The sequence below is a fragment of the Monodon monoceros genome, unplaced genomic scaffold, assembly GCF_005190385.1.
Source record: "Monodon monoceros isolate NGI ecotype Baffin Bay Population unplaced genomic scaffold, NGI_Narwhal_1 Super_Scaffold_2, whole genome shotgun sequence".
NCBI lineage: Eukaryota > Metazoa > Chordata > Mammalia > Artiodactyla > Monodontidae > Monodon > Monodon monoceros.
In genome coordinates, this window is record NW_021703776.1 from 44,196,965 (window position 1) to 44,213,175 (window position 16,211).

At 37.8% G+C, this 16,211-nt stretch overlaps 2 protein-coding genes across 5 annotated transcripts in view; both read right to left on the reverse strand.

Moving 5' to 3' along the window:
• Nucleotides 1-16,211, reverse strand: part of UMAD1 (UBAP1-MVB12-associated (UMA) domain containing 1) — a 242,159-nt gene that overhangs the window by 138,088 nt on the left and 87,860 nt on the right. The window lies entirely within an intron of this gene.
• On the reverse strand, nucleotides 3,211-5,209 carry LOC114901456 (protein transport protein Sec61 subunit alpha-like). Its single transcript, XM_029233182.1, is given in 3 exon segments — nucleotides 3,211-4,340; nucleotides 4,342-5,068; nucleotides 5,137-5,209. Coding segments are annotated over 3 exon segments (1,350 nt in total). The 3' UTR covers nucleotides 3,211-3,790.

The following is a 16,211-nucleotide window of genomic DNA, read 5'->3' on the forward strand; positions in this document are numbered from 1 at the left end:
TACAATAGAATATTACTCAGCCATATAAAGGAACAAAATTGGGTCATTTGTAGAGATGCGGATGGACCTAGAGGCTGTCATACAGAGTGAAGTAAGTCAGAAAGAGGAAAACAAACATCGTATACATTGCTTATATGTAGAATCTAGAAATATGATACAGATGAACTTATTTGCAAAGCGGAAATAGAGACACAGACATAGAGAACGGACGTATGGATAACAGGGGGAGAAGGGGGGACAGGATGAATTGGGAGATTGGGATTGACATATATACACTATTATGTATAAAACAGATAACTACTGAGAACCTACTGTATAGTACAGGGAACCCTACTCGATGCTCTGTGGTGACCTAAATGGGAAGGAAATCCAAAAAAGAGGGGATATATGCATATGTATAGCTGATTCACTTTGCTGTACAGCAGAAACTAACACAACACTGTAAAGCAAGTATACTCCAATAAAAATTAATTAAACAAGAAAAAACAGACAGACAGACAGTAACAATTAGTATTGGCCAGGATATTGAGAAATTGGAACTTGCACACACTGCACTTAGGACTGTAAAATGGGCCAGTCCCTTTGCAAAACAGTCTGGAGTTTTTCAAATGATTAAACATAGTACCATATGACTCAGCAATTCCACTCCTTGGTATATACCCAAGAGAAATGAAAACATATATACTCAAAAACCTGTACACAAATATTCACAGCAGCATTATTAATATTAGCCAAAAAGTAGATATAATCTGAATGTCTATTAACTGATGAATGAATAAACAAAATATGGTATAGCCATACAATGGAATATTATTCAGCAATAAAAAAGAATGGAATAATAATACATGTTCCAACGTGGATGAACCTTGAAAAGTAAAAGAAGTAAAGGACCCAGCCACAAAAGAAGTAAAATAAGCCAGTCAGAAAAGATCAAATATATTGTATGATTTCACTGTGTGAAATGTCCAGAAAATGGAAATCTATAGAGGCAGAAAGTTTGGGGAAAATGAAAAGTAACTGCTACTGGGTACAGTTTCTTTCTGAAGTGATGAAAAGGTTCTAGAGTTGCCTGTAAAACTACACAACGAGTGCTCTACTCTGTGAATATGTTAAAAGCCATTGAATTGTACTCTTTAAGTAAGTTAATGTTATAGTATATGAATTATATCTCAATAAAGACTTCATTAAACAATATAGTTTCTGTTTAGGGTGATGAAAGAGTTTTGGAAATAGACAGTGGTGATGGTTTCACAACATTGTAAATGTAATTAATACCACTAAATTGTACATTTAAAATGGAAAATTTTATGTTATATATATTTTACCACAATAATTTTAAGAAAGTGCAGAACGGAAAAAAATAACTTACTTTCCCCAGTTTTAATTATGAGTAGATTCTTCCTTCAGTAGAAGCACTTTGTCCAAAGTAGGAAAATCTCACATCTAAAATATTTTATCAGACCATAGATAAAGGAAGTATTAACATGATTTTGGAAATTTTATTGAATAAATCAATCAGTATAACATTTAAAAATTTTGTAAAAGATATTAAAATCAAATGCATTCCCTTTTCAGTTTTACAACTTATAAACTTCGTATATTTGTGGTTCTTAACCTGCCTTAACACTGTTTTTGACAGATGATGTTTGTTAACTGCTTTGCTATTTCCTGTAGTGAGGAAACTGACTGTTACACTTCAGGTTTTAACAAATAGCATTTCTACTAACCTTTGCTAATTATGCTGTGCCTGTATTTTGCGTAACATTTCACACTACATTTATTCTCCTACTTTGATTTTAGAGCAACTTATTTGTAAAAAAGTGAATTTATATACATTTCATTTTGACTCACCAGCCAAATCTGATTGTGTTGCTTCTAATCCAATTCTACACAGATACTTAAACAGAAATGTACATTGATGTGACTAAACTGAATACTTAAATATACAGCACCTCTTTCAGATTTCAACAGGAATGTAGATACACAGACATAAATACAGACCAAGCAAAAACAGCCTAGTGCACGCACTGTAAAAGCCATGTGCTTTACAATAAATATTTCTGTGCAAGTCTTTTCAAATACACTGAGAATTATTACTTTAACATGATTGCATTTGAATGTATAGCACTTTGATGAGTTTAGTTTAAAGCAAGTCTATTACGACAGAAAGAAGAGCAAATGTTCTACCATAGCGCCGTTTTATATGAAATAAAACATCAATATCGGAGATGAAAAAAATTAAAGCATCAAACAATAGTAACTCTGTCATCAATCAAGCTTATTTCAGATAAATGAATACAGAATTTCAAATCTGTGATTACTCATACTTACATTCTTTTCACTTGACAATCCTGAAAATCACTTTACCTAAAAATTTTGGTTCTAAATGTGAGGCTCATTAATTAAAAGAATTAATCCTCTAAGAAGTTGTCACTTAGAAAAGGCATATTGAGAAACAGAGTAACAAATACTGATATGAGTTATGCCTTGATTTTTAAATTTTTTAATATTTATAAACAAATAATATTATATATGGTGAAAATCTCATTTTCTGTGATGAAAAATAAATGTTAATCTTTTTAGATGAGAAAAATAATGACTGATGCACATTGGATGCAAGGGCCAGGAGACTCCAGAAACCATATTTTTTATAAACTTAACAAAAAAAACCCAATACATTTATTAAGTGCACACTTTGTGAAAGACATTTTCTTCTGCATTTTACATACTTGATTTCATTTAGTCCTCGCAAAAATTTTGTGCAGTAGGTATTCATTATGTATAGCCACTTCATACATGAGAAAACTAAGGATGAAGAGATTAAGTAGGCTGTGCAAATGTGCAGGAGTAAGAATTCAAACTAGAATTGAATCCAAGTCCATGCTCTTTCCATTACACCATTCTTTCTTCTACAAGCAAACATTCTATCATTTGCTAAAATAATTCAGTAGCATCAGCTGTTGCAACTGTAAAAAGGCTCGGGGAATACCAGACATATTCCTGAAGTCTGACTGGTAAAGCTATATTACCCAGCTACGAAGGGGAAATCATACTTAGGCAGAGCAATCCCTACTTTTCCAAGTTTGACACATCAGAACAAACAAGAAATCAAAACTAAATTAAACTCGACCTTAACATTTATATTTCTTAAAGTCCTATTAATCCAACCAGCAGAGGCATGTAATAATACATGGAAAACAGGATGCTAATTTTATAAAAACAATTTCTACTTGGATTCTGCATGTTGTATATTTCCCACTCTGTATGTATCTTGTACGTGCATTTGAACATGTCTTTTATAGGTGTACATTTAAAAAAATTGCTCCAAAAGAGAGCTCATCCAAGGTCATCTCACTGGTTAATTTCATTTATAAGTTACAGTGAGGTTTGTTTTTTGGATACCAATACATTTCTTTTTTTTTGGCAATCTGAATTACATTTATTTTTAAACAAGTGGGAGGAATATTGAGTGTCTTGAATGTTGTGTGCAAAACTGACCCACGTCACCATCTCACCGTCACAACTGAACATGGCAAGGCAGGTACATTGGTTTCCAGCATCACAGGCAACACTGCATGTAGGTTTTTTAATGAATAATGTAAACTTCAGTGTTAAGGCAGCTGGTAGTAATGCTGAACACAGGCTTAGCTCCGTGCCCATTTCAGGAATGAGACGGTCAGCACTTGAAAACAAACTGTGAGAGGAGAAAAGGGGAGCCAGCATTATCTGACAAAAACAGAGTGTCAAAATATTTTCCCTTTCACACACACAAAAAGAAATACTGGAACATTTAGAAAAACAAAGCACCCATCCCGTCAACTTCAGCCTGTTCTTTAACAAATACTTCAAAATACTGATAAATAATAGTGATTGCAAGCAGAATTCCAGTGCCTGAGCCGATGGCCCCGAGGAAGTCAGCCAACACGGACAGGGCGCCGATGCACAAGTTGCCAAACGCAGCTGCTATGGGGATGCACCTATTAAGCTCATGAACCACAGACGTATCCCTGTGGCCTCTCATTACGATTTGCTGTTCTTTAAGCTGTTCAGCTACATCTTTGGCTGAGGAACAAGACACCACTACCCACATCTTAGACAAGAATGCACATGATCCCAACATGAAGATGCTATAAACAACCACATGGACAGGATCCTCAAATATGGCGCCCATGGACTCAGGAGGAGAAAGGTAGTAACAAAGGCCCCCCACTGGGTAAGAACAAGCAGGTCCTCCCCAACTGACATCAGCCCACAGTACTGGTAAATTTACTAAAAAGTTGCCTGGTAAATTTACTAAAAATCGAACTGACAGCATCTGGGAAATAACATACAGGTTGGATGATGGGGATGTTGGAGGTGTAGAAGAGCTTGGGGTAGCTGCTGTACTGCCCTCAGTACTGGGCCGACTTAATGGGCAGATCCACATGAAATCCCTGAAAATATATAACAGCAAACACGAAAACTGTAGCAATGAGGTTCATGAGATTGGGTAAATTCTGATGATTGAAAGCCTCCGTTAGAGCTTGACCTGTGTCTGTCCTGGTGGCCAGTAAATGAAAGACAGCTATGACTGCACCCTCAAACTCAGTACCTCTGCCACTGTTAATGGTAGTGGGACTAAAGGCCTTCCAGACAATGGTTTCACACGTGTTGGTGGCAATAAAGAGTGAAATTCCAGACCCCAAGTCGTAACCCTTCTGTAGCAGCTCATCTAACAGCAGCACAATCAAACCAGCAACAAACAACTGAATGATGATAAGGAGACAGATTCCAGCACCCATTTCAGCGGGATCCCCATACAGGTCCGTCATGACATACACAATGGCTTGCCCAATCGTAATGATCATACCAGACAGTTTTGGGGCTCCACTGAATAGGGCTCTGTCTTTGGGTATATCTCCAACTTCAATGATTTTGGCTTCAGCTAACAACTGCATAATCAAACCAGATGTTACAACTGGGGAGATACCCAATTCCATTAAAGTTCCTCTGTTGAAAGCAAAAATAACTCTCATCCAGTAGAAAGGATCTGCAGAATCTGATGACATGATTCCAAATAGTGGTATCTGACAACATACTAAGAAGGTGAAAAGAGTTATAGCAGTCCATAGTACCTTCTCTCTCTAAACTGGATTTTCCTTTCAGGTTTCTGAATTTCTGGTAGAACTGCACAGAAAGGTTTGATAACGTCTAAAAATGTGATGCCCATGGCGGCAGCTAGGGCCGCCCGGTGGGGCCCAGCGACCTCGGCACGTCCTTCGCTAGGGTCCCACGGCTTGGATCTCGGTGCCCGCTCCCGACATGCTCCGGCCAGCCCCACCAATACATTAAAAAGGCATTTTTTAGGGAAGAAAAATATAGATGTACATACATATATAATTATAAAGGTAATATAAGCTTATTCCAACTACACAAGAATGGGTCTAATTCTTACTGAAACACTTTTCTCTTAGCTTTCCCAACACCCTTTCTCCTCAGTATTTTCCTCTTGACTCTCTGGCTGTTCTTTCTCAGTCCATCTGTGAACGTCTCCTATTCTACTCAAGGTCTAGGTTTTAGAGCTCCCTAGGGCCAGGTCCTGGACTCTCTTTCTCAACATTCCCTCCCTAGGTGATCACATTCATTCACAAAGATGTAAATACCATCTGCACCCTGATAATCCCCAGATTTATACTGTAAGCCCAAACCTCTACAAAAACCCTCCATTACTACATAAAAGTTACTTTGTCTAAAAACTGAACTCTTGATGTTCCCCCCAAACCTGTTCCTTCTGTAGACTTCTATATCCTCCACCCTATGGCTCATGCCATCAGACACTTATTTAATTCTAGGGAACCTCCTTGCCCCCATATATAATCCACCACCATATCCCCAAATACATTCTAAATGTGCCCACTTCTCTCCATTTCTACTGTCACTACTCTAGTCCAAGTGACCACTACCTCTCGCCTGGACTATTTATTATTGCTCTAGGCTATATCCTACAGATTCTCCTCTTTAATTTAAAGACCAGTGAGGTCTTTAAATTAAAACAAACAAACAAAAAACAGATACTATCATTCCTCTGATTAAAACTCCTTCAATAATTTCCCCTTGCACTTCAGGTCAAAATTCAAACTGCCAAACCTTGTATATTCTGACCTGCCTGTTCCTATCCAATTTCATCCCAGGTTTTTGCTCCCCTCTGTACTTCAGTGATATTGGTCTTCTTTCAGTTCTTCCAGTAAGCCAAAATCCTTACTGCCTCAGGGCTTTTGCACATGCTGTTTCCTCTACCTGGAATGCTTTCCTCCACTTCTTGCCCAGCTAACTCTGATTCATCGTTCAAGTTTCAGCACAAATATCACTTCCTGAGCCACCTCCTACCCTAAATTAGTTCCCCCTTGTGAATTCTCTCTCATAGCATCCTTTTCTTTCATATCACTCATTACAATTTGTAAGTAAATACATATGTGTGTGTGTATGCATATGTGCATATTAAATGCCTGGCTCTTCCACTACGTTGTTAAATTCATGAAGACAGGGACCATGTCCATCTTGGTCACCTCTGCATAGCCAACATTTTACATAGTGTCTGGCACATAATGGGTGCTTTATAAATATTTGCTGAATTAATCAATTAGTAAAAAGTCTCCTTCTCCACCAACACGCTGTTCCTGAAAGCAACCATTGTAAGTTGCTTTCCAGACATGAAAACATATGATTAAAGGGTAAAGAGTTCAGGAGATTGGCTCAAGATGGCAGAGTAGAAGGACATACTCTCACTCCCTCTTGTGAGAGCACCGGAATCACAACTAACTGCTGAACAATCATCGACAGGAAGCTACTGTAATTCACCAAAAAAGGTACCCCACATCCAAATACAAAGGAAAAGCCACAATGAGACGGTAGGAGGGGTGCAATCAAAATAAAATCAAATCTCATAACTGCTGGATGGGTGACTCACAAACTGGAGAACACTTATACCACAGAAGTCCACCCACTGCAGTGAAGGTTCTGAGCCCCAGGCTTCCCAATCTGGGGGTCCGGCAATGGTAGAAGGAATTCCTAGAGAATCAGACTTTGAAGGTTAGCGGGATTTGATTGCAGGACTCCGACAGAACTGCGGGAATCAGAGACCCCACTCTCGGAGGGTACACACAAAGTAGTGTGCGCATCAGGACCCAGGGGAAGGAGCACTGACCCCATAGGAGACTGAACTAGACCTACCTGCTAGTGTTGGAGAGTCTCCTACAGAGGTTGGGGTGGCTGTGGCTAACTGTGTGGACAAGGACACTGGCAGCGGAAGTTCTGGGAAGTAGTGCTTGGCGTGGGCCCTGCCAGAGTCAGCCATTAGCCCCACCAAGGAGCCTGGATAGGCTCCAGTGTTGGGTCACCTCAGGCCAAACAACCATCAGGGAGGGAACTCAGCCCCACCAATCACCAGACAAGTGGATTAAAGTTTTACTCAGCTCTGCCCAGCAAAGCAACAGCCAGCTCTACCCACCACCAGTCCCTCCCATCAGGAAACTTTCACAAGCCTCGTAAATAGCCTCATTAACCAGAGGGCAGACAGCAGAAGCAAGAAGAACTACAATCTTGCAGCCTGTGGAACAAAAACCCCATTCACAGAAAGACAGACAAGATGAAAAGGCAGAGGGCTATGTACCAGATGAAGAAACAAGATAAATCCCCAGAAGAACAACTAAAGGAAGTGGAGATAGGCAATCTTCCAGAAAAACAATTCAGAATAATGTTAGGGAAGATGATCCAGGACCTCGGAAAAAGAATGGAGGCAAAGAAAATAATGAAGGAAACGATAGCAACGATCAATAAAATTAAAAGCTGGTTCTTTGAGAAGATAAACAAAATTGATAAACCGCTAGCCAGACTCATCAAGAAAAAAAGGGAGAAGACTCAAATCAATAGAATTAGAAATGAAAAAGGAGAAGTAACAACTGACACTGCAGAAATACAAAGGATCATGAGAGATTACTACAAGCAACTATATGCCAATAAAATGGACAACCTGGAAGAAATGGACAAATTCTTAGAAATGCACAACCTTCAGAGACTGAACCAGGAAGAAAACAGGAAATATGAACAGACCAATCACAAGCACTGAAATTGAAACTGTGATTAAAAATCTTCCAACAAACAAAGGCCCAGGACCAGATGGCTTCACAGGCGAATTCTATCAACCATTGAGAGAAGAGCTATCACTTATCCTTCTCAAACTCCCCCAAAATATAGCAGAGGGAGGAACACTCCCAAACTCATTCTATGAGGCCACCATCACCCTGATACCAAAACCAGACGAAGATGTCACAAAGAAAGAAAACTAGAGGTCAATATCACTGATGAACATAGATGCAAAAATCCTCAACAAAATACTAGCAAACAGAATCCAACAGCACATTAAAAGGATCATACACCATGATCAAGTGGGGTCTATCCCAAGAATGCAAGGATTCTTCAATACACGCAAATCAAACAATGTGATACGCCATATTAACAAACTGAAGGACAAAAGCCATATGATCATCTCAATAGATGCAAAGAAAGCTTTCGACAAAATTCAACACCCATTAATGATAAAAACCCTCCAGAAAGTGGGCATAAAGGGAACTTTCCTCAACATAATAAAGGCCATATATGACAAACCCACAGCCAACATTGTCCTCGATGGTGAAAAATTGAAACCATTTCCGCTAAGATCAGGAACAAGACAAGGTTGCCCACTCTAACCACCATTATACAACACAGTTTTGGAAGTTTTAGCCAAAGCAATAAGAGAAGAAAAAGAAATAAAAGGAATCCAAATCAAAAAAGAAGTAATACTGTCACTGTTTGCAGATTACATGATATTATGTGTAGACAATCCTAAAGATGCCACCAGAAAACTTCTAGAGCTAATCAATGAATTCGGTAAAGTAGCAGGATACAAAATTAATGCACAGAAATCTCTTGCATTCCTATACACTAATGAGGAAAAATCTGAACGTGAAATTAAGAAAACACTCCCATTTACCATTGCAACAAAAAGAATAAAATATCTAGGAATAAACCTACCTAAGGAAAAAAAGACCTGTATGCAGAACATTATAAGAAACTCATGAAAGAAATTAAAGATGATACAAATAGGTGGGGAGAGATATACCATGCCCTTGGATTGGAAGAATCAACACTGTGAAAATGACCATACTATCCAAAACAATCTAAAGATTCAATGCAATCCCTATCACCTTACCAACAGCATTTTTCACAGAGATAGAACGAAAAATTTCACAATTAGTATGCAAACACAAAAGACCCCGAATAGCCAAAGCAATCTTGAGAAAGAAAAACGGAGCTGGAGGAATCAGGGTCCCTGACTTCAGACTATACTACAAAGCTACAGTAATCAAGATAGTATGGTACTGGCAAAAAAAAAGAAATATAGATCAATGAAACAGGATAGAAAGCCCAGAGATAAGCCCACGCACATATGGTCACCTTATCTTTGATAAAGGAGGCAAGAATATATAGTGTAAACAAGACAGCCTATTGAAAAAGTGGTGCTGGGAAAAGTGGACAGCTACATGTAAAAGAATGAAATTAGAACACTCCGTAACACATTACACAAAAATAAGCTCAAAATGGATTAAAGACCTAAATGTAAGGCCAGACACTATCAAACTCTTAGAGGAAAACATAGGCAGAACACTCTAGGACATAAATCACAGCAAGATCCTTTTTGACCCAACTCCTAGAGAAATGGAAATAAAAACAAAAGTAAACAAATGGGACCTAATGAAACTTAAAAACTTTTGCACAGCAAAGGAAAACTTAAACAAGACCAAAAGACAACCCTCAGAATGGGAGAAAATATTTGCAAATGAAGCAACTGACAAAGGATTAATCTCCAAAATTTACAGGCAGCTCATGCAGCTCAATATCCAAAAAACAAACAACCCAATCAAAAAATGGGCAGAAGACCTAAATAGACATTTCTCCAAAGAAGATATACAGATTGCCAACAAACACATGAAAGAATGCTCAACATCATTAATCATTAGAGAAATGCAAATCAAAACTACAATGAGATATCATCTCACACCAGTCAGAATGGCCATCATCAAAAAATCTAGAAACAATAAATGCTGGAGAGGGTGTGGAGAAAAGGGAACACTCTTGCACTGTTGGTGGGAATGTAAATTGATACAGCCACTATGGAGAACAGTATGGAGGTTCCTTAAAAAACTAAAAGTAGAATTACCATAAGATCCAGCAATCCCACTACTGGGCATATACGCTGACAAAACCATAATTCAAAAACAGTCATGTACCAAAACGTTCAGTGCATCTCTATTTACAATAGCCAGGACATGGAAGCAACCTAAGTGTCCATCAACAGATGAATGGATAAAGAAGATGTGGCACATATATACAATGGAGTATTACTCAGCAATAAAAAGGAACGAAACTGAGTTATTTGTAGTGACATGGATGGTCCTAGAGACTGTCATACAGAGTGAAATGAGTCAGAAAGAGAAAAACAAATACCGTATGCTAACACATATATATGGAATCTAAAAAAGCCCAAAAAAAGGGTCATGAAGAACCTAGGGGCCAGACGGGAATAAATACGCAGACCTACTAGAGAATGGACTTGAGGATACAGGGAGGGGGAAGGGTAAGCTGGGACAAAGTGAGAGAGTAGCATGGACACATATACACTACCAAGCGTAAAATAGATACCTAGTGGGAAGCAGCCGCATAGCACAGGGAGATCAGCTCAGTGCTTTGTGACCACCTAGAGGGATGGGTTAGGGAGGGTGGGAGGGAGGGAGACGCAAGAGGGAAGAGATATGGGGACATATGCATACGTATGACTGATTCACTTTGTTATAAAGCAGAAACTAACACACCATTGTAAAGCAATTACACTCTAATAAAGATGTTAAAAAAAAAGAATGGAGGCAAAGAATGAGAAGATGCCAGAAATGTTTAACAAAGACCTAGAAGAATTAAAGAACAAACAAACACAGATGAACAATACAATAACTGAAATGAAAAATACACCAGAAGGAACCAAAAGCAGAATACCTGAGGCAGAAGAAAGGATAAGTGACCTGGAAGACAGAATGGTGGAATTCCCTGCTGCAGAACAAAATAAAGAAAAAGAATGAAAAGAAACGAAGACAGCCTAAGGACCTCTGGGACAACATTAAACGCAACAACATTCGCATTATAGGGGTCCTAGAAGGAGAAGAGAGAGAGAAAGGACCCGAGAAAATATCTGAAGAGATTATACTTGAAAACGTCCCTAACATGGGAAAGGAAATAGCAACCCAAGTCCAGGAAGCGCAGAGAGTCCCATACAGGATAAACCCAAGGAGAAACACACCGAGACACAAAGTAATCAAATTGGCAAAAACTGAAGACAAAAATTATTGAAAGCAGCAAGGGAAAAACGACAAATAACATACAAGGGAACCCCATAAGGGTAACAGCTGATTTCTCAGCAGAAACTCCACAAGCCAGAAGCGAGTGGCAGGACATATTTAAACTGATGAAAGGGAAGAACCTACAACCAAGATTATCTACCTGGCAAGGATCACATTCAGATTCGCTGGAGAAATCAAAAGCTTTACAGAAAAGCAAAAGCTAAGAGAATTCAGCACCACCAAACCAGCTCTACAACAAAGGCTAAAGGAACTTCTCTAAGTGGGAAACACAAGAGAAGAAATGGACCTATAAAAACAAACCCAAACCAATTACGAAAATGGTAATAGGAACATACATATCGATAAGTACCTTAAACGTCAATGGATTAAATGCTCCAACCAAAAGATACAGGCTCACTGAATGGATACAAAAACAAGACCCATATATATGCTGCCTACAAGAGACCCACTACAGACCTAGGGACACAAACAGACTGAAAGCGAGGGGATGGAAAAAGATATTCCATGCAAATGGAAATCAAAAGAAAGATGGAGTAGCAATACTCATATCAGATAAAATAGACTTTAAAATAAAGCCTGTTACAAGAGACAAGGAAGGACACTACACAATGATCAAGGGATCAATCCAAGAAGAAGATATAACAATTATAAATATATATGCACCCACCATAGGAGCACCTCAATACAAAACGCAACTACTAACAGCTATAAAAGAAGAAATCAACAGTAACACAGTAATACTGGGGGACTTTAACACCTCACCTACACCAATGCACAGATCATCCGAACAGAAAATGAATAAGGAAACACAAGCTTTAAATGACACAATACACCAGATAGATTTAATTGATACTCATAGGACATTCCATCCAAAAACAGCAGATTACACTTTCTTCTCGAGTGCACGTGGAATATTCTCCAGGATACGTCACATACTGGGTCACAAATCAAGGCTCAGTAAATTTAAGGAGATTGACATCGTATCAAGCATCTTTTCTGACCACAACGCTATGAGATTAGAAATCAATTACAGAGAAAAAAAAAGTAAAAAACACAAACACATGGAGGCTAAACAATACATTATTAAATAACCAAGAGATCACTGAAGAAATCACAGAGGAAATCAAAAAATACCTAGCGACAAATGACAATGAAAACACGACGATCCAAAACCTATGGGATGCAGCAAAAGCAGTTCTAAGAAGGAAGTTTATAGTAATACAATCCTACCTCAAGAAACAAAAAACATCTCAAATTAACAATCTAACCTTACACCTAAAGGAACTAGAGAAAGAAGAATAAACAAAACCCAAAGTTAGTAGAAAGAAAGAAATAGCGATCAGAGCAGAAATAAATGAAATAGGAACAAAGAAAACAATAGCAAAGATCAATAAAACTAAAAGCTGGTTCTTCGAGAAGATAAACAAAATTGATAAACCATTAGCCAGACTCATCAAGAAAAAGAGGGAGAGGACTCTAATCAATAAAATTAGAAATGAAAAAGGAGTAGTTACAACAGACACCGCAGAAATACAAAGCATCCTAAGAGACTACTACAAGCAACGCTATGCCAATAAAATGGACAACCTGGAAGAAATGGACAAATTCTGAGAAAGGTATAACCTTCCAAGACTGATCCAGGAAGAAATAGAAAGTATGAACAGACCAATCACAAGTAATGAAATTGAAACTGTGATTAAAAATCTTCCAACAAACAAAAGTCCAGGGTCAGATGCCTTCACAGGTGACTTCTATCAAACATACAGAGAAGAGCTAACACCCATCCTTCTCAAAGTCTTCCCAAAAATTGCAGAGGAAGGAACACTCCCAAACTCATTCTATGAGGCCACCATCACCCTGACACCAAAACCAGACAAAGATACTCCAAAGAAGAAAATCACAGAAAAATATCACTTATGAATAGAGATGCAGAAATCTTCAGCAAAATACTAGCAAACAGAATCCAACAACACACTAAAAGGATCATATGCCACGATCAACTGGGATTTATTCCAAGGATGCAAGGATTCTTCAATATATGAAAATCAAAGAATGTGATACACCATATTAACAAATTGAAGAATGAAAACCATATGATCATCTCAATAGATGCAGAAAAAGCTTTTGACAAAATTCAACATCCATTTATGATAAAAACTCTCCAGTAAATGGGCATAGAGGGAACCTACCTCAACATAATAAAGGCTAGGTACGACAAACCCACAGCAAACATCATTCTCAATGGTGAAAAACTGAAAGCATTTTCTCTACCATCAGGAACAAGACAAGGCTGTCCACTCTCACCAGTATTATTCAACATAGTGTTGGAAGTCCTAGCCACGGCCATCAGAGAAGAAAAAGAAATAAAAGGAATACAAATTGGAAAAGAAGAAGTAAAACTGTCACTGTTTGCAGATGACATGACACTATACATAGAGAATCCTAAAGATGCCACCAGAAAACTACTAGAGCTAATCAATGAATCTGGTAAAGTTGCAGGATACAAAATTAATGCACAGAAATCTCTTGCACTCCTATACACTAATGATGAAAAATCTGAAAGAGAAATTAAGGAAACATTCTCATTTACCATTGCAACAAAAAGAATAAAATATCAAGGAATAAACCTACCCAGGAGACAAAAGACCTGTATGCAGAAAACTATGACACTGATGAAAGAAATTTAAGATGATACAAACAGATGGAGAGATATATACCATGTTCTTGGATTGGAAGAATCAATATTGTGAAAATGACTATACTACCCAAAGCAATCTACAGATTCAGTGCAATCCCTATCAAACTACCAATGGCATTTTTTACAGAACTAAAACAAAAAATCTTAAAATTTGTATGGAGACACAAAAGACCCCGAGTAGTCAGAGTGGTCTTGAGGGAAGAAAACGGAGCTGGAGGAATCAGACTCCCAGACTTCAGACTATACTACAAAACCTACAGTAATCAAGACAATATGGTACTGGCACAAAAACGGAAATATAGATCAATGGAACAGGATAGAAAGCCCAGTGATAAACCCACACATTTATGGTCAACTAATCTATGACAAAGGAGGCAAGGATATACAATGGAGAAAAGACAGTCTCTTCAGTAAGTGGTGTTGGGAAAACTGGACAGCTACATGTAAAAGAATGAAATTAGATCGCTCCCTAACACTGTACACAAAGATAAACTCAAAATGGATCAGAGACCTAAATGTAAGACTGGACACTATAAAACTCTTAGAGGAAAACATAGGAAGAACACTCTTTGACATAAATCATAGCAAGATCTTTTTTGATCCACCTCCTAAAGTAATGGAAATAAAAATAAACGAATGGGACTTAATGAAACTTAAAAGTTTTTGCATGGCAAAGGAAACTACAAATAAGACCAAAAGACAACCCTCCGAATGGGAGAAAATATTTGCAAACGAATCAACGGACAAAGGATTAATCTCCAAAATATATAAACAGCTCATGCAGCTCAATATTAAAAAAACAAACAACCCAATCCAAAAATGGGCAGACCTAAATAGACATTTCTCCAAAGAAGACATACAGATGCCCAAGAGGCACATGAAAAGCTGCTCAACATCACTAATCATTAGAGAAATGCAAATCAAAACTACAGTGAGGTATCACCTCCCATCAGTTAGAATGGGCATCATCAGAAAATTTACAAACAACAAATGCTGGAGAGGGTATGGAGAAAAGGGAACCATCTTGTACTGTTGGTGGAAATGTAAATTGATACAGGCATTATGGAGAACAGTAAGGTTCCTTAGAAAACTAAAAATAGAACTACCATATGACCCAGCAATCCTACTACTGGGCATATACCCAGAGAAAACTATAATTGAAAAAGCACATGCACCCCAATGTTCATTGCAGCACTATTTACGATAGCCAGTTCATGGAAGCAACCTAAATGCTCATTGACAGACGAATGGAAGAAGATGTGGTACATATATACAATGGAATATTACTCAGCCAGAAAAAGGAACGAACTTGGGTCATTTGTAGAGACGTGGATGGATCTAGAGACTGTCATACAGAGTGAAGTAAGTCATAAAGAGAAAAACAAAATATCGTAAATTAACGCATATATGTGGAACCTAGAAAAATGGTACAGATGAACCAGTTTGCAGAGCAGAAACTGAGACACAGATGTAGAGAACCAACGTATGGACATCTGAGCAGGCACCATGTCATTTGGAGCACGTCCGTAGTGGTTTAACAGCAGCATTTTATCACTATAGTAAGTTTTAAGAGGAAGGTGGTAAGGAGGATTTCTTCAATAAAACTGTAATTATAAAGTGGTTAATTGTATTACAATAAAAAAGAAAGTATTTTATTTAGGAGTAAAAAATAGTTTTGTCACTTTAGAAAGGTGTTAAATTTTTAGTAACTTGATTTAATGTCTTATACTTAGTAGTCCCACTTTCAGAAGAGATATGCATGTTTTGCTCAGTCCTTATCACATCAATGGCAGTTAACTGAAAAATCCAAAATTACTTTTTAGCAAGCCAATGGTTTCATGTTTATTCAAGTTAATGTTGGCTCAATAGGCAGAGAGGACCAGAACTGTCATTCTAATGTGTTTTTTATTTATTTTTAAATTGAAGTATAGTTCTAATTGTTTTAATTCGTTGCATTAAAAATCTGTTAAAAACAAAACCGAAAACAAGCCAAACCTCCTACTTTATTTTTCCTTGCACTTAAAAGAGGAATTCAAAGTTCCTCTAGTAAGTTCAACACCTGGGGGAACTTCATTAAGCGCTAT